General features: G+C 51.0%; 3 protein-coding genes across 3 annotated transcripts; 2 read left to right on the forward strand and 1 right to left on the reverse strand.

Annotated features, from left to right (window-relative positions):
• Nucleotides 1-9,423: 9,423 nt before the first annotated feature.
• On the forward strand, nt 9,424-10,542 carry LOC108864052 (uncharacterized). The gene has a single exon (XM_018638935.1). The coding sequence runs from the start codon at nt 9,424-9,426 to the stop codon at nt 10,540-10,542; it is 1,119 nt and encodes a 372-aa protein (XP_018494451.1).
• Nucleotides 10,543-11,360: 818 nt separating this feature from the next.
• On the forward strand, nt 11,361-12,017 carry LOC100903308 (uncharacterized). Its single transcript, XM_003741845.1, has one exon. It carries the CDS (start codon nt 11,361-11,363, stop codon nt 12,015-12,017), a length of 657 nt encoding a protein of 218 aa, XP_003741893.1.
• Nucleotides 12,018-16,911: 4,894 nt separating this feature from the next.
• Nucleotides 16,912-17,674, reverse strand: LOC108864053 (uncharacterized). The gene is made up of 2 exons (XM_018638936.1): nt 17,578-17,674; nt 16,912-17,387 (listed from the first exon to the last, which is right to left on the reverse strand). The coding sequence occupies exons 1-2, from the start codon at nt 17,672-17,674 to the stop codon at nt 16,912-16,914; spliced, it is 573 nt and encodes a 190-aa protein (XP_018494452.1).
• Nucleotides 17,675-18,780: the final 1,106 nt, after the last annotated feature.

Raw genomic sequence — 18,780 nt, forward strand, 5'->3', positions numbered from 1 at the left:
AGAACGCTTTTACACACGAGACACAGCGGCTTGCCGTCTTTTTCAACGAAAAAGTAATTCTGTGTCCAGTCCGGGTTGAACTTCCGCTTCTCTTCCGCGACGCTTCTCTTGGATGCCATTGTGGGTCCGCACGAGAGCTTTCACTGATTTTCGAGGAGATTTCACGCTCACGAGCTTCACCCGTTGCTCCACGAGTAAAGAAATTTTCGGCCTGAGGCGACGAATACCACCACTTTCTAATCTGACTATCGCCACATTCACTTCTAGTCGATATCAATATTTCTTTGGAATGAGACGAGTAATCGCGCTGGAAGCCACTCAATTCCATCTCCGATGAGAACGCGGACCTCTCCCGAGACTTCTTTTGATCGGATTTCGTCGATAAAAATCATTCGAATAAGTTTCAAGAGCATCGAGCATAGCGGGCCGCATGGGCCCGGGATTGCCCACCCTGCTCTAGGGGATAACGAGATGCTGTCCCGTTCTAGACTGTTCTCGCTGCTCTCCAAGCTGAAAAAAGATTTCGTCATGCATCCCCAGTACTGTTTGATCTTTTTGGCCTGCTCGATATCTGTCAGGCCACACGATACGAGGACGCGGAAATCAATCGTTCCATACTTTTCCACGATTCTGTTGATCTCCGCGCACATGTCTCGCGAGGCTTCGAGGTCGGTGCTCCCTCCATATCACGTATTGATCCCCACCAAAGACGCTCATAATGTTGCCCTTGTTTTTTTGACGTTTGATAGCCGCTAAGGTCCGATCTCCTATAAACAATACTGCCGGCGATCTGATCTCTTGGATCATCTGTTCGGCTGGGCTCGCGCGGTCTTCCTTCTGTAGCCTCTGTTATGCTTCATCCGGCGCGCGACTTGGAATATTATTATCGGAGCAAAGAAGCGTATCTCCCTGCTCCATTTCTCCTTCTTGCTGCAGTGATATTCGCTGCAGCTTCAAGGCGTTTATTTCATCTATGAGTTTCGAAACCTCCGATGAATGCCTTTCTCTCTCGGAGTGACGTCGGTGCTTCAGCGCTTCAATCACGCAGCATCACCTCCTCCTCACCTCCGCAGGGAACTCTGTGCTGAGCGCATCTTCACGCTGCGCGCAGCCTACGATGATGTTTGTTTTTGCTCCACTTGGCTTTTGCATCCTTGTGGGTAGTCTGAGGCTCTCTGATTGCGTAGTTTTTCCACCTACTCGTTCGGGGCTCTCGTAAGGGTTATGGTTTCACCGGTCACGCTCGTCGTCGAACCGGTGCGAGGAGGAGGTGTCACAGTTTTCTTGGTCACTCCGATTACGCTCTAGCACCCAATGTTCACTCAACACACACACGCACGGTAGTTTCCAGTCACTGAAAACCGTTTTTCCAGCTTTTTTCACCGGTTGCAAACTTTCCCAGCTTTTGTTGTCGCCTAACCGACGACGTCTGCTTCTTCCTTCAGTGTACACCACCGCGCGGGTCTAGGTAATCTTACATCACAACAAAGGCCGGCGGCCATTTTTTTTTTTGGGTAGAGGGCGGAAACAAAGAGAGGGTTTATCGAAGACCTATAGGTTAGGCATAGGTAGTAAAAATATCGTCGACTGCAAATGCCTTCCTCCTCATCTGTATCAACCTGAAAGGCGACCTCGTTCACCCTCTCCGGATCGCATCGATATATGAGTGCGTCTAGGAAAACCTTAGACTGGCCCCTCATTCCGGAATCGATATCTTCGTGTTGTACAGACAGCATTCTTATTTGAAGTTTTTCATCAATTTCTCACATCATTGCTCAGCAACCGCGCCAAAGCGACCCCAGACAAGGGTGGATCGGAGAACTATAACGAATTGCATCGAAGATTGAGAACTATGTATAACAAATTGGCTGTTTCCGTCCTCTCCCTCGAAAAAACTGCCGCCGGCCTCTGTTGTGATGTGAGGTTACCTAGACATGCGCCGTTGATTCAGCGGGTAGAATCCTGGCTGTTTTCACCCTCTCCCTCAGAAAAAATGGCCGCCGGCCTTTGTTGAGATGTATGTAAGATTACCTAGACCCAGATTCTCGCGTGGCATGGCGACAACCTGGAGGAAAAACGATAGTAATGCTGACTAAAGGAGAGAGGGGAACAAATCGGCCCCCATCACGAAATGTCCTAAGTTTCGCATGAATATATTCTTCCTGTAACCCCCTGAGTCGCGAATACAACGCGACCTAGAAGACTGAAAACCCCGTCGAAATCAAACAGTGATTTCGAATCAGAATAAGCTTCAGACATCTCACACAACCTTCATTCATGTCACATTGGAGGCCTCCAAGAGGTGTGCATGAAACGCCTTCAAAAACTGTCTCAGAAGTCGTGATTTGATACCAAAATAGAATGGTAGTTTATGCCGTTAATTCGCGTTCACATGATACCAGATCACGTTCCCAGCTTTCCGGGATCTATGGCAAAGAAAAGTTACAAGATTTGTGACGCAAAGGACGAAGTACCCTCGATCTGTATGGTCGATGAAATTAAAGACGTTTTCGCGTCAAAACGCGCCCCCCATCGGCCGCCGCCGAGAGGCGAGGGCAGATGGAGAGAATGGTAGAGAAACCTCAGAGAGCAGAATCTGCGCGCGCGGAAACCCTCCCCTTGCGTCCTGCCTGTCTGTGTGCACGGTGGTCGCTTCTCAGCTTTATCCAGCGCGGACAGAAATAAAGTGCCGACGAGCAAGTGAAAAACGACTATCGGCTCATCCCCTCAATATATCATAGCACTTCTGAACAATTTCGAAGAGAGACATTGCTCTAGGACAGCACTGCGCAATGTCGTCGCCAGCGAGATTCAGAGCGTGCGCTGCACACGGTGCATAGAGAGCGTAAGGGTTTTTCGCCGAAATTCTACTCTAAGCACCCTTGTACTAGCCGCTCATGCATCTTCCGTTATCATAAGCTTGTCCTCGGCAATCAGAGGTATCCCATGCTCAGCCAAGGTATCACAAATCAAAGTCGCGATAACTTCTCCAGTTTTCCCGTGACAGTCGATGAAAGCCAAGAAACGTGCCTCTAACTGATAAGCTCTCTTGTCGGACTGGGGGCGCATTTATCGAAGGATGAAGGTGGTCTGCTCTACGTGGCTGGAGTCCGGCATGGCATTCACCATGACTGTATAGTACATATTTAGCCTCCGCTCTCTCCTCTAAGATTTTCTTAATGACATGACGAGAACAGAACTCGATGAACTCATTCTGGATTTCATAAGACAGGTACTGAACTTGCATTCGCTGATGCAACCTCTTAGAATTCTGCAGATCTCCCAAATGCACCCGGAGAAACGGGTCGTATCTACTCAATAACTTTAATTATCTGGCTAGACCCTCGCAGCGTCAATCCTCTCTCGCCTAGGAAAATGATTGCACCAAGAATGCGGGTTAGAATATTTCGCCACCTCTTTGCTTCGGTAGCGATGTCTTCGATGAGAAGAGCATTCACGGATGTCTGGTTTCGCAGCCGCGCTTCCATTCCGCGCGACTTGACGTGGCATTAGTAGTGTTCAGTAAAATCCAGGGACACCGTAGGAAAATCGATTCTGTTCACCTCAGCCTGTGGGGGAGCAAAAGAGCGTTCGATCGATCCCAATCTCGACCGGTGAACAGAATCGATTTTCCTCCGGCGTTCTAGGATTTTTCCGGGAAAAACATTCTTTGCGAACGGCGCCCCTTTCAGAAAATGCCGCCTAGGAGCCTCCGCAAGCCTTAAATCGCCTTGCGAGGAAACCCATCGCAGAGGTGAGGTTTCACGTCGATTCAAAAAAAGAGAAGTTATTTGGGTACGAAAAGCCGGAGATATCGCTCGGAGAAGGAAAAAGTGCTAAAACTTTCGGATTGACCTAATATTTTCATGCGACGGCACTCGATCGTAGAGCTCCTTTCACAGATTTTTTCTGGAGTAGCCGCCGGGTCGCCTCAGATGAGATCGTTGTAAAGCATTTCTCCGGGAAGGCAGGCAAGGGACGCAGAATAGAGTCGTTTGCTCTGGTTCCAGACCGACCAATCACAATCTCTCCTTTCTCCGTTCGGTAAGCTCTTCGAGAGCAGAGAGACAGGGAATTTTCCGTCAGCCCGATCCTTCGGTAAGGTTGATAGCATTCGCCGGTGACCCTGATGAATGACCTGTTTGGCTTGAAGGGGCTGCCAAAAATCTTGCTCGAGGTCACCTATGTCGAAAGTCATGGGGCGTCGATCAGCCTTCATCTGGTTCGGATTCGCTCGCTCGACCACTTGCAGGCGAGAACCATGGCCCACTCCGGAGTCGCTCGAAGCGCTCGGATTTTCCTCGGCACTCAATCGGCTATCACTGTCGATTCCCTCCGCCGGACCGTCGCGCAAGGAATCCGCTCGGTCAGTTTCCGTTTCATCAATGAAGACGAAGCTTGAGCTCTGGCTTGGCGAATCGGAGACTCCCTCATCTGCGCATGTGGTCTTCCGTTTTCCTCCACAGAAACTGAATGCACTTCAAGTCTGTTGACCCTTTTTAAGCTCTGGCATCCCTTGTTGACGACCCGCCACTGAAGACCAGATGGAAAACAATCTCTGTTATGCTTCGTTTAAGGGTGGACATCGGGGGATAACTTTCATTGAGCAATTCAGAGTTTGAGAGAGCCGATCGTGAATCGACTCCTCAAACTGTCACTGATCAGTGATCACGATCACTGAATCTACTGGCGGCCCGAGGCCGCCGTGTTGACGACGGCCTCCTTCCCCTGGAGGGCCCCTGGAAAGCCCCGCTGTGTGGGCACCCTATACTTACACTGAGTCGATCCCCTGATACCTAGTCCCACCGAACATAGGTTCGTGACACTCCCTCCCGAATTGGGCCGGAAACCCGATTCCGCTATCAACGCTAACCCCCGATAGCAATCCTTTATCCGTGCCGGGCTGTCCGTCGTGGGCAGAGCTGTGCGCCGTAGAATTTCCGGCGGCGGCAGCGACGGGCGAAAAAACAGGCGGCGGCGGCGGACGCCGTGGCGATTTTCGGCGGTGCGGTAGACCAACGGCGCGCCGCGGAAAGGGTTTTTGCATTCTCCGCCCCGAGATTCAAGCTCGGAGTATGAGAGATTCAGAATAAGAGAGTAAGCTCCAGTACTTGAGAACAAAGCTTGCTTCTTTCATTATGAGGTTAGGTCAACTCGAAAGACTCCCTGTTCTCATGAATGAATAGAGTTTCAATATATTCGACGGATCCATCGAGCAGCGTTTCTCTCTAATAACGTTCCCTGTGGATGAGAATCTTCTTTCGGCCTCGGCCGATGTGCCTGGAATTGACAAGACGATTCACGCGAGCTCCGACACCTTAGGAATCAGGAAATATGTACTGTGACGTTCTTCTGTCACCTTTGCAGAATTTTGTCGTCGCCGCATTCTGTTTCGTTCAATTTCACCGGGAGGGCGAATTAGCGAGCGACCTTATCGGCCAGTCTCTCAGCGGGAGCGTGAGAAGCGGTGTACTTCGTCACTAGGGAAGATCCTTGCTTCTTGAGAGGACTTTGACGCACGATCAAAACGTCATCCTCATGTTCGTCTGCCATATCCGTATACTCATAGAAAGCTTTCAAAAGAAAGTCCGCAGCATTCCCACCCGGTATCTCTGCCTTGATTCTCGAGATATTTTTCATTTCGGGATTCAACACGGCTTCGAGAAACTCCATGTCGTGGGAAGGTCGCATTCTCGCTGTCATGCCTCGCCAGGTCTCGTCGCATTTCGATTTCGTCATCTTCCAAGTCTGCAGTGATCTTGTCTCCCAATTTTTGGAGACTCTCGTCCACGTCAATGATGCCGAGTACAACTTCGTTGATGGAGGGTTTTTTGATGACTGAATGAGAAGCATGAGATCGAGAATTACCTGAAATAATGCCCTGGCTGCAGTGGTGCGGAGCTGCGAACTAGTTTTTCCAAATAGAATGCCTGCATGAGGCTGCGTAAATCGTAATTGGAGTCTGTGATATCGTCAGAGCTTTTTCCGACTTGCGACAAGCGACAAATGCAACTTACTCTATAGTGCTTCGCGATGATAGCACAGTAAAAGCTCGTTATAACGACCCCCATTACAACGAATTTCTCGGTACAACGAACAAGGAATTTCTCCTCCTCTGGCGAGCTCGCCATGGGGATAGTGTTGAGCAGCATCCCTTACAGCGAAAACTCGGTACAACGAACCAGATCCGTCGGCGTCGGTCCCTTCGTGTTCGTAGTAACGAGCTTTTATTGTAATCGCATCTGCCTCATCACAGCTCAGAAGGAATTCGTAGGATCCGATCCTCCTCAGGACCTCATTGGGAACCTCGTAGGTGGCAGCAGCTGACTCAAACGATTTGCAGACAGAAGCCCATCTAGTGGGGACATCCGCTTTGAGTTCTTTCGGGTCATCCCCCCGCAATGAGTCTTCACCAGTAGCGTGCTCTAGGGGGGGCGGTCCGCCCCGGGCGGCACTTTCGGGGGGCGGCATTTTCGAAATCGACATTCAAAAAACGGGTATTTTTGTGATTCCGAAATTTCTCGCGAAAAATATTCGGACAGGGGGCCGCGTTTTGGTTGATCGCGTCCGAAAAATGAAAATTTTCCTTGACCGCCCCGGGCGGTACCATGGGCAAGCACGCCACTGGTCTTCACCCACTTTCTGATCTACGAATCGTGGATCTGCGTTTCCCATCTGCGCAGAAAAATGAGTCATTGATGAAACTAACAGTCTATCGAGGACTTCTTATCTCGAAAAAACGGCGGAGAAAGACAACCTACATGCTCCACTTCGTCCGCGTTGATCAGTTACCGCAGGAAGACTTCTTGCGCTTCTTCTCTGCCGATGCGATTTATGAGAGTCTTCCTGAATATGAGATGACGGTATATCCTCATTAGCTTCCGTTCAGTTTGAAGTCTTTCAAAGTCGCGATCACCTCATCCAGAATGGCGGGACCAGTCTGAGGTCCGGCAAAATGATCTGTTTTCAGAGGGATGCATTTTAATCTGAAACTTTCGTCCAAATAAAGGACGACGACAGTGATGTAGGGAAGTTGACGGTATCTGTCGGTCCAGGTATGGGTCGAAGCATGAAACTCGAGGGTTTTAGGTATCACGTCGGTGACAATTTCTTTGAGATGGCAGGAATCGTCATTCAGAGCTCCCTTCGACATGGTCATGCGGCCAGGAATCTCCGGAGCGTCTGTGACGAGTATTTTGCGCAAGAAGAAACGACGCAGCCCCGATCCTTCGCCGAACAAAAAGGGGAGTAAATCTTCGCTTATCGAGATGGCGAGATCCAGGCTAGATTGAGCATCTTTGCCCTCTCAGATTTAGCGGGCACAGGCGCCTCCTTGTTCGAGACGGACGTCTTCCAGGACTCCAGCAGTAGGCTCGATCGTTCCCCTGTATCCGTCACACTTGGATGCTGACGGGCAATATGGTTGAGAAGGGTTCCGTGTTTTGACCATAGCCGCAGAGCATCTCCTTCTGTTCGAGACAGAGTTTGCAAAAAACCTTTTCTGGTTCTGCTCTATTGCCGGAAGGAAGAATGAGATGACCAAATTTACGCCGCACCTGAGTTGATCGACAGAATCTTAGAGCGATCTGAAGACGCATATCTCTCCTCATTCTCGTATCAAGACCCCTTGTTGACGTACCCCGGGCGGATATTTGGCGACGTTCGCCATTACAAAACAACCGCACAATTTTCGTCGGGTGGAGCCATCTCCTGCTTAAGTTGATAGATATCGTGACCGGCCTGGTCCTTGAACCATCGAGTAAAAGACTAGATGCAATCTGGCACTTGGTCATTTGACTGGACAAAGTAGACTTTCCTATCGACTCATGGCATCACTTATTGTTAGAGTCAAGAAATAGTAAGCATCACCGTAGGACCTGTTACGAACGGCACAAGTCGGAGAAAATATAGCCGGGTCGTGGAGCTCTGTCGCTCATCGGTCTAGGCCTGTTAGCCGCTCTCGGCATCTCTCTCCGCGGGCACACGATTCGCAGACTATAAAGTCATTTTCGATTTCATGTCCTTCTCGCTGCAGCGTTGTCCTAACTTGATCAACGTTGATATGCGCAAAGGTCTTGCGCCTCCGAGAGACTGAGCTTCTTCTGAACTCTAGCACTGGCATGACGTTAGCTTCAGGCGTTTCCGTGGCTCGAACAACATATAGATTGTTACATCTTTCCGCGTACATTTTCACACTGTCTCGCACTAATCTGATGAAATCTTTGGTGACCAAAATTTCACATCCATCGTTTGCCAATTTAGCTACTGATATGAGATTTCGACGCAGGCTGGGAACGTGCAGGGATTTCCCTTAGTTCTAGAACTACTGATTTTCTGACGAGACTGTAACCAGCGCAGTTCCGGAGCTCCGCTACTTTCAGCACTCGGGCTCCGCCTAGCCGAACTTCACAATGAGACTCGAAGGGTTGATACTCGACCGATCACTTACGACTTGAACACATGTGATGGGTCGTTCCGCTATCAACTAGGAACCCCTCACCTAGGTCGTTGAAGTTCACCTCAGCCAGCTCCACATTGAGGGTGTCGCGCATAGCTTCGCATGACCGTATAATAAGCAGAGATACGAATAATATGTTGTCGAAACAAATGCCCCGAGGGGGGCCGGAGGGGCCTGATGTATGTTTGGAGGCGACATGCACGTCGAGCCGGGCCAGAGGTAGGCAGCGGCGAGGCGTCGTGCAGCCAGTCGGTACGCGGCTCCGTCCAACGAAGCAGCTACAAGTTCAAGCGGCCACGACGGTTCCTTCGAGGTTTTCCAGAACTCAGAAAATTCAGTCTTGTCCTTTAACCCACGTAGAGCCAAACAGTGGCACCACATGGTGGCAGCGGAAAAAAGGCCCAGTGTTTGAGAAGTGGTTCCAGACCGAGACTCCTGACCGTTCAGCGTAGGCGAGCGACTTCGGAAAGCGGCGGAAACACGCTACAGGCGGCCCTCAAGAACTCGAGAAACAAGCGACAGGGAGTGGCTCCAAGCTATCATCCCGCGACCCACTTCTAGCGGCAATCGATTTGGTCGCGCAGAAGTTGAATTCGCAACGTGAGGAAGCCACGTGGGGTCGACCGGTGACCAGAGAACTTCGGCGCCTACGGAGCATTTCAGTCATTGTCCGTTCAGCGGTGAGTCGAATCGACCCTCAGCAAGGCAAGGCGTCGTTTTCCGGACGATTTGGCCCAAGATTTCCATAGTCCGAGAAGCCAGGTACATCCGGAGCCTAACGTCGCGGTCGGGTACCGTCGGAATCTAACGATACGATGCCAGACGATATTGAAGGAGCAGCGCCAATTGAGTTGGCCGATTCAGAAGAATCGCTGAGGGATCTCGCAAGCAGAGCATCACCAGCCGAGCGCGACGAATTGATCATCCAGCTTAGGATCAGGCGCACCCTCCGCACGAGATTCACGATGAAGGTGAAAGAGCTCGACGAAGTCTTACGGTATGAAACATCCAGCTTCACCGAATGCAACAGGTTATGGAAAATTATAGAACACACCTACGACGAAATGAAACGAATGAATCTTTCGCTGACCCCCCTGATTTTGAGGCTGTCTCCCGATATATACGAGAAGACAATGGAGAGAGTATTCGCCTACGAGGAGGAATTCTTCAGGATCAGGGAGTCCTTCGATGCAATATTTCGTCCAGCGGATACGCCACTAAGGGGTCAAGGTCTCGCCCTGAATAAAAAATTTCGTTTACCTAAATTCAGCGGCGACTTCAAGAAATTCAGAGGGTGGTGGCAACTCTTCGACGCTCACGTTCATCAGAAGTCGTACAGCCCGATCGAGAAATTCACCCTGTTGAAGGAAGCGCTAGTGGGTCTCCCGGCGTCGGAGATAGCTCATCTAGAATTTACGGCGGAACAATACCCGGTAGCGGTCCAGATAATCGAACGGAGATTCGGGAGCCCACGAGAGGCCGAAAGAGAACACGTACAGGAGATTCAGAAGCTCTACAGATGGAGGGACCTTCACCGGGACGATAAGTTGGCCCGATTTGTCTCATGGCTGTCTCAAAACGTGAAGGCTCTGATTTCTTTAGAAAGAAACTTCGAGTCACTTTCGGTGACAGTCACCCCAGGGGTGCTAGCGTGCCTTCCGAGCACGATGAGAGGAGACTTTACGAGAACGAATTTCGAGAGCTTACAGAGCACTAGCGGTTCGAGCAGCGAATTAGAGACCCTGCTAGAATATCTAGAAAAACAGGTAGCAATCAAGAGGGCATGCAGGTCAACGGGCAGCGGCATGAACCCAGGACCGTCCCCGTTTCGTAGAGATTTCAGCTATACGAACCAAGCTAGATTAGGTTCACCTAGGCACGCTAGTAGCGGAGCGCCTGGAGGGAGCAGTGCTTTCTTCGCAGGCAATGCTCATAAAGAAGTAGATCACAGTTGCGTATTCTGCGCTAGTTCGAAGCACGAATCAAAGGCGTGCAAAAAGAACCTTACGTACGAAGAGCGGAAAACCCTGTGTGAGAAAGGCAATGCTTGCTTCAAATGCCTCAAAAAGGAACCACTATGCTAAGAAATGTAGAACCTATGTGAAGTGCGAGAAGTGCAGTTGCATTCTGTGCAATCAACAGAAACCGGGTCAGAACGCGGGTAGAGGTACGGAGTCATTCACGACTCAGAACGCGGCGGCTCGGGTTGTTTCGAGTGAGCTAGGTCTCACGCTATTCCAAACGGGGTTGGCATGGGTGAATGCACCAACCGCCAGGAAAATATTTAGATTCTTTATAGATACCGGGTCGGAGCGATCCTATATTTCGGACCACGTGATCCACTCACTTAATTTGAAGCCTGTACAGCAGGAAAGCTTAGTGATGATCACGATTGGGGGCAAGGTATCGAAATATAGGAAATACGATGCCTTCGAGATAGGATTGCAGAGTCGATTCGATGACAAAGCAGCGATCAGATTACGCGCGACCGGCATCCCAGAAATAGCGAAAGGGGCTTCCCCAGTGTCGAATGAGACATGGAGCCTCTCACCGATGGCGGACGCGGGCGAGAACGTGGCAAGGCGCGAAATCACATCCTCATAGGCGTAGACGTTCTTGCGAAGGTGAAGTGCGGGGAAGAACAGATCATAGATGACCGAGTAGTCGCGAGCAAAACGATCTTCGGCTTGGTAGTCGCGGGGAGTGATCTATCGCAAAATCACGACCGGACCTCGAAGGTATTCGTAGCGGCGAACCTGTGCCAGCCGGGCACGCGGGTTGCGGGGTCAAGAATAGTGAGCATGTTCGCCCAATCAGCAGCACAGAGAGAGCGCGCTCACCAGTCCAACGGTTCGGAATTCAATCCTCAGAGGGAGTTCAACGATCAGCTGAATGCGCACATATGGGAATAGAGAGCCCCACTGAGACCTCGGAAAGCACGGCGAAGGAGGATTTGCGTGAATTTTTCGAAAATAATATCCAGAGATTGGAGAACGGACGGTATATGGTTAGCCTGCCATTCAAAGATAATATCCGGTTTCTCGGCGATAACGAAAACATAGCGCGGGGGAGCCTCAAAAGATTCCTCTTCAAGAATCGGAATAAGAGCGAACTCATAGCGGCTGTCGATCGGGAAATGGAGAATTACCTCAAGTGCGGTTACGCGGAGCCAGCCGCACCGAAAAAACCGGACGAGCTGGTACACTACCTGCCCATCCTGCCGGTGGTCAAGCAGAGCTCAGCTCAGAGCACGCCGAAGGTGCGGGTAATAAAAGACGCAGGCGCGCGGCGCGAGGACGAGGCAGCGTTGAACGATGTTCTGCACGGCGGAGCGAATCTATTGCCGGACGTGATCAAAGTTCTGTTGAGATTCCGCCAAGACGAAATCGCCGTCACTTGTGACATAGAGAAAGCATTCTTGCAATACCGGATCCATCCAGATCATAGAACGTTCCTCAGATATTTCTGGCCCCAGGGCATAAGCAAGAACCCGCAGGCTCCTATTAGCAGTTTCGCTCTCGTCAGCGATCGAGACCCTCGAGTCCAGCAGGCCTTCTAAACGTTCACGTCTGAAGAGCACAGCACAGATTTTCGACCCCTTGGGTTTTATTTCACCAATCTCAATCAGGCCGAAGTCGCTCCTGCAGACCCTCTGGAAGCAGAAGGTAGATTGGGACGAGGAGCTCACGGCCACGAACTTAGAGCACTATCTTGAGATTAAGAAAGCGTTCGAGAGCGCGCGAGAATTCCGTCTGCCGAGGAACATCAACACAACATCTCGTGACGTCACGAAAAAGGACCTGCATGTCTTCTGCGATTCGAGTTTGTCTGCTCTCGGGTGTGTTGATTACGTGAGGGAAATCTCGGTCGATGGTAGCGCCAGAATCTCGTTTGTCGCGTCGAAGGCGAGAGTGGTGCCGATCAAGACGAGCTATTCGATACACAAGCTAGAACTCATCGGAGCAGTACTTGCGGCGTGCAAAGGGAATAAAATAAAGCGGTATCTCAATTATTATTTCGAGTCCACATGCTATTGGTGCGACAACTCGCCCACCTTGCATTGGATCAAGGATTCCCCTGATCGATGGAAAGAATTCGTAAAGAACAGAATCCGGGAAATTCAGAGCCTATCAGACCCAACGGAGTGGTTCTATGTCAAATCAGCGGATAATCCAGCTGATCTCTTGGGTCGTGGAGTGAATATAGCGGACGCGGAGTTCGGCTCGATATGGCGTTCAGGCCCTCAGTGGTTGAAGTCACCGGGGCGTCCGATGGAGACGCACTCCTTGAACGATCACTTCGAGAACGAGCTTGAGAAGGAGAGAAAGACGACAGCGCTCCTCACGAGCTCGCGGCAGCAACCGGATTCCTTGGCTATTGGCTCACGATTATCATCTTGGAGCACTCTGGTGAACAGCATTTCGAGAATCCTCAGATGGTCGTCGAGTCGGCGGTCTCTGATCTCTGAAAGTGGCTCTCTCTGATCCAGTCAGTACGGTTGAAGCGCTCAACGCGTCGGGGAAATTTCGCTCAACGTCCAGACAGCTCACTGCGGTGAAGAAGTAACGTCGGGATGCAAAGATATCGGGAAGAGTAGCAAACTCTACAAGCTAGCTCCATTCATAGACGGGGCGTTCTACGATGTCGATCCAGGCTGGAGCGCTCCGGGGAGTTGAGTTACGAAGAGAAATTCCCTCAGGTGCTGCCAGGAGAAGATCCAGCGGTCCAACTCCTCATTAGATTCTACCACGAAAAGAAATGCTTCCATGTCGGTGGAGTCGCGGCGACGCTGAGCATTCTGCGCAAAAAATTCTATATCTAGTCGGCGCGACGAGCAGCGAGCAGCGTGTTGAAAGACTGCAAAGTCTGCATGCTGTTTCGAGCGGAAGCCGCAATAGAACCCGTCCCTCCGATTCCAAGCTTCAGATTGGAAACGGCTGCTCCGTTCACGGTATGTGCAGTGGACTACGCAGGGCCGATCTCGTACAAACAGGAAGACAACAGCCTTCGAAAGAGCTACGTCATCCCGTGCGTTGGCCCGGCTTCGAGAGCCATCCATTTGGAGTTGGTCCCAGATAATATGTCCGCATACGAGTTTCTCCTCTCATTGAAGAGATTCTTAGCCAGATTCGGCGGAGTATCCCGCATCATTCCGGACAATGGGTTGTCGTTCGTACGAGCGGCAATCGAGCTGAGGATTATCTATGACCATATCAGGAGTCCGGCAGTCCAACAACATCTAGTTAATGCAGAGATCATCTGGGAATTAATCACACTCCACGCTCCCACCCACGGCGCGTGGTGGGAACGTATGGTGCAAACGGTGAAGCGTCCGCTAAGGAAAATACTCGGTAGAGGCGCATTACGATTCAGGGAGTTAGAGACGGTTCTTTTCGAAATCGAATCCCTTGTGAATCAACGACCCCTCACAGCGGTGCAACTTGATCCGGATGAAATCAGCGCGTTGACGCCGGCAGATTCACTTTACGGGCATAGAGCGAAGCCGACCCTACCAGAAATGAAATTCAGTCCGGATTCGAGTGAAGCGGCGAACTCGATCGTTTTCTCACGACGCTGGAAACACCAGCAATCAGTGATTCGGACTTTCCAGAAGCGGTTTTCGGAAGAGTACCTTCAGTACCTTAGAACGGCACACATAAGGTCGCCAGCCGCTGCGCGTAGTATCCAGGTCGGGGACGTTTGCCTGTTACAGGATCCGAGCCCTTCAAAAGCACGGTGGCCTCTCTGTCGCGTGCTCAGTCTTTCCGGCGGGGAAAGAACGGATCGGCGGCAGCGATCCTGCCTCGTCAGAACGGCTACGGGCCAGGTCTTCCAGAGACCGATCCATTGGTTATACCCACTCGAGGTATAGAGCGCACTAGAGAAGTACTGAGAGGAAGCATAAGGAAACAATTAACAGGTTTCTCAAATAGAGAATTTATTCTTTAACTTAACCAAAACGATCAGCAGAGCCGCGAGGAATACGTATCATTTTGTATCGGAAATAGATTCGGAAGATATCATCAAACAAACGGCGAGAGATGGCGGCTTCGTCCCAGCCCAAGATCATGGGCGTCGGTTTGCGTTCCGACGTCGACGCGGAGGTTTTCGAGAGCGGCGGGAAGAGACTGAGCGACGCAAGGAAGCTCGACGGCGGGCTGAGCGACGCAAGGAATCTCGACGGCGGCGGGGACAGCTGGCGGTTTAATGGTCGGGGAGTCGGCGGTGGGCTGAGCGAACGGACGACGATCGGCTTCTCGGTTAGGCCGCGACGACAGGAGCGGTATCCGGAAGGCTGAAGGCTAACGAGTGGCGGCTGGGAGGCCGACGAAGGGGAAGCGGCCATGGGCTGCAGGAGGAGTTCGCGACGCGGATCGGCGAAGTCCAGTGCGGCAGCGTCTAGGCGTTGCATCTGTGCAATGCGGCGTACGCGATCTAGGATCGCTTCGGAAACTGCGATCGGTGGAGGATCCCGAGTACCGCGTCGGCGGGCGGTTACGGCGGCCGCACAGTAGGGACGTCTCTCCAAAAAGCTCATTGTATCCCATACCTGACGGCAGGCGCGGCGAAGTTCGTCATAACGTAAGTTCCGGATTTCACGCGCGTGGGTGACAGAGTTCACGAAAAGGCCGTGCGGGCTGCGGTTGGAGCTGGACATCACGATTGTTCGGAGTCCGAGGTGGTTCTTGGTAGGAATGACCCCGTGGAACGAAGAGGTTTCTAACTCGGCTCGAAATTGAGGAATGGGGAGGCTCTCGAACGCTCTCCAAATCCGTTGGAAAATCGGCGAGTTCATCCAATGACTCGATTCTAGACCCGACATTTCGGCTCATATGTCCCACTGCACATCTCGCGCTATAGAGTTAGGTAAAGTTTCAGAAATTAGTTTCCGCCGTCCGAGAATCCGGTCAAATGTAACGGGAAGCGAATCTCGAGAATTCTCGAATATCGAAGAATTAGCGGGCGTGCACCGCCGTGCGGGAGTGTCATTCATTAGCAGCAGCCGACGGAAGGTTATTCGAGAATTCGGCCGGGAGTTTCGCGCATAGCTTCGCATGAGCGTACTTAAGCAGAGATACGAATAATATGTTGTCGAAATAAATGCCCCGAGGGGGGCCGGAGTGGCTTGATGTATGTTTGGAGGCGACATGCACGTCGAGCCGGGCTAGAGGTAGGCAGCGGCGAGGCGTCGTGCAGCCAGTCGGTACGCGGCTTCGTCCAACGAAGCAGCTACAAGTTCAAGCGGCCTCGGCGGTTCCTTCGAGGGTTTCCAGAACTTGGAAAATTCAGTCTTTTCCTTGAACCCACGTAGAGCCAAACAGTGGCACCACAGAGGGCTTCAGAGAAGTTGGCTTGCGGCTGATTCAGTCGTTGAGGCTAATTTGTTGTTGTTGCGATTCCGAGTTCTGTTGTTGTTGTTTCGGCGCGGAGCTCTGCACTGGGCCTGCATGTGGTCTCTCCGGTTGCAATTGTAACACACGACTTCTGATGATTGTGAAGACGTCGTTCTACGTCGCGAGAAACTTCGTTGGTAGTTTCGTCGAGGGGCGTTGCGGTTTATGTTGAGTCGGGAGAACCTAGCGGTCGCTTGATTGTCATTTGCACCGCGTCTCACTCCTCAGCCTGGACGCAAGCCGTCAAAGTGTCCAGTTGTCTGTCCTCGTTCCTTCGGGCACTCCAAGCTTGCCTGAGTGGCTCCCATGACGCGGGCAGAGTTTCCAGGAGTCGGGAGCAGACCAGGTCAACACCTAGTGTGAAACCTGACTGGGTCATCTCATACACGATCTTCTTGTAGCTCAGAAGGGCTCAGATCGATTTGGCTCTCAAGTCGATCATGCTCTCAAATCAATCCGCGCACAAATCACCCGGTACCACCCGCGTCTTCCATTTATGCCGGTGCCTATGTCGAATCCCCAGCTGCGTAGACATCTAGCTGCTTCGGCATGCATCGCCGTGCACTCATGGCGCCTCGGAGTCTAATCTTGATCTCGATGCCGACTCAGATGGGATCACTTTGTTTTTGCGGTTGATCAGAGTATCCTCCATTTGAGGATCTCCCAATCGGCTCAGAGATCTCGGGTCTCTCAGCACCTGCGGCTTTCCTTTGATCTCACGAGAGTCCTCCGAGAGAAATCTTGCCGATCAACATGATCGCTCGGAGTTATCGCTATCTAACATATTCCATGCTCAACAGCCGCTCTGATAGTGATAACGAGGAGTCGGTCTGCATGTTGAGAATACTAATTGTTAGTATGTATTTGCAGTTCGTAGCGCCTAGTAGTTGTAGTAGTACTTATTATGGATTGCGCACGGAGTCATTCACCGGCAGATCACGACTGCCTTAAGCTGGCTGTTTATTTTCAATTCCTCGAATCGTCGGCTTGTGAAGGCGGGCGTATTTGAAACTCTAACAACTTCCCCTTGCATTTTGAATCCTCCGAGACTTCTATTATTTACAGGATTATCACAATATGGTATTCAATGTCCAAGCCGCGATGGTGCCTCTCCTTTCGTCGCGTCGTTCTCGCGGATCGGCGCGGTTCAACCGCGGTTGCCTCCCCGACTTGAACGTTGACACTTGGAGGCTTGATGGTCTCCTCAGCTACATTGGCGTCGAAGAGATCGTCATCCGAGTGGTCGACCTCGGACTCGTTTCCCCCTTGGATAGTGCTGCTGATCTCGGGAGCGGTGTTATGAGCTTGACGGGAAGGTCCGGGAAAAAGTATCACCGGGGTTTCGCTCTCTGTAGCCTCCTCGTAGTCAAGCTTGCATCTTCGCAGCTGATCGACGTGTCTTTTCCAGAACATACCGTTGATTCGAACGATTCGCAACTGTAGTCCACATGCGCGAACGACCTTTCCTACAACCCATCGTTGTTTGGGACTCCTGTAGTCTCGGACCATGACAACTTCTTCGTCAGCGAACCTTTCTGGTTTTGGGAAGCGGATTTTCCGAGTAAGTCCGATTCCTTCCCGGCTCCCTCTGCAAATCCGGCTTATTAGATCGGATTTCTCGGCCTAGCATTCTGGATGCGGGGGTGTGGCCAGTAGGTCCCACGCGCATTCTCTGTCTGAGCAGGAAACGGGACAGATTTTGCTGCAGGTCATCTCTCTCCTCACCGAGTTTCTTCAGTGAATTCTCCATTGTCTGCACGTATCGCTCGATCTGACCGTTAGAAGCAGGGCGATACACAGGCGATCTGAGGCCGTTCGACATTTTCAGGAACTTGAATAGCCCGCGGTGTGTATTGATAACCACGAATTTTTGATCGCACTCTCGCATTGGCATGTGCAGGATCCGGGAAAAAGTATCACCGGGGTTTCGCTCTCTATTAGGTTTCTTCATTTCTTTCATTTTATCGATTTCTGATTTTGGTTATTTTCTTCATATTCAGTTTATGGGTTCCATTTATCTATTTTCTATGATCGAGCATACTATTATATGTACTTCTATGAATTGATTTCAGGTTGGAAAAGAAAGAAAAATAGGAAGGTTTGGGGGATGGCTCTCGCGTTCGCGTGGCTGCAAGGAAAGCATTTCACCTCGGGATCCGTTGCGAGTGATGATGCGTGTATCATGTGATATGAATCGCCTTGATGGATACATTATTCGCCAGTTTGGTCATGTTCTGTTGTTCCGTTTTCCTGTGTGTGTATGGTTCCGTAATAGAATTTTCTGATGGCTCTCCTATCTTGTTGGAGGCTGATCTCCTTTGATTTGTCCTGGGTCAGTCTCATATAGAGCTGTTCGTGATCCCTGAGCATTCGGCTGACCGTAGCTGGAGGCAGACCTTGTTATATAATTCGTTGTAACGTCTGTTCGTGTTCACGAATTTTATCTTTCACTTCGTTGATGGTATTCTGCAGCTGCGCAATTCCGTTTTCGTTGTCCCGAATTTCCCTTAGAGCTTGTGCTTGATATTGTTCTAATGGGCATATTTGTCTTTTCCCACATGTCGTTGACTCTATAAATGGCGTCTGGCATGCTCTGAGCTTCTTCGACGTATTTCCTAATGATGGGGACCATTTCTCGTTTGGAGCTGCGATATCCCAGGTCGTGGGTCTTTTCGTTCATCGTATCTATTATTTTTGATTTCCTGTTAGTCGAATTATCAGTAGTGGTGATTTTCAGGCTCGGGATCGAGGGGTATGTATGGTTCCTCGGGTTTCAGACAACTTCGTATGAGGAGAGCGAATAGTCCAAGGAGAAGAAGCAGGGGTAATTGAGATTTGGCAGCTAATGAGATTTTCAGCTGGGTCTGCCCTCGGGGACTTTCTGGGAACAGGGGGGTAGGGATAGGGTGGGCGGTTTTGAAATCTTTC

The sequence above is a fragment of the Galendromus occidentalis genome, unplaced genomic scaffold (genome assembly GCF_000255335.2).
Source record: "Galendromus occidentalis unplaced genomic scaffold, Mocc_1.1 scf7180000077211, whole genome shotgun sequence".
In the NCBI taxonomy this organism is placed as follows: domain Eukaryota; kingdom Metazoa; phylum Arthropoda; class Arachnida; order Mesostigmata; family Phytoseiidae; genus Galendromus; species Galendromus occidentalis.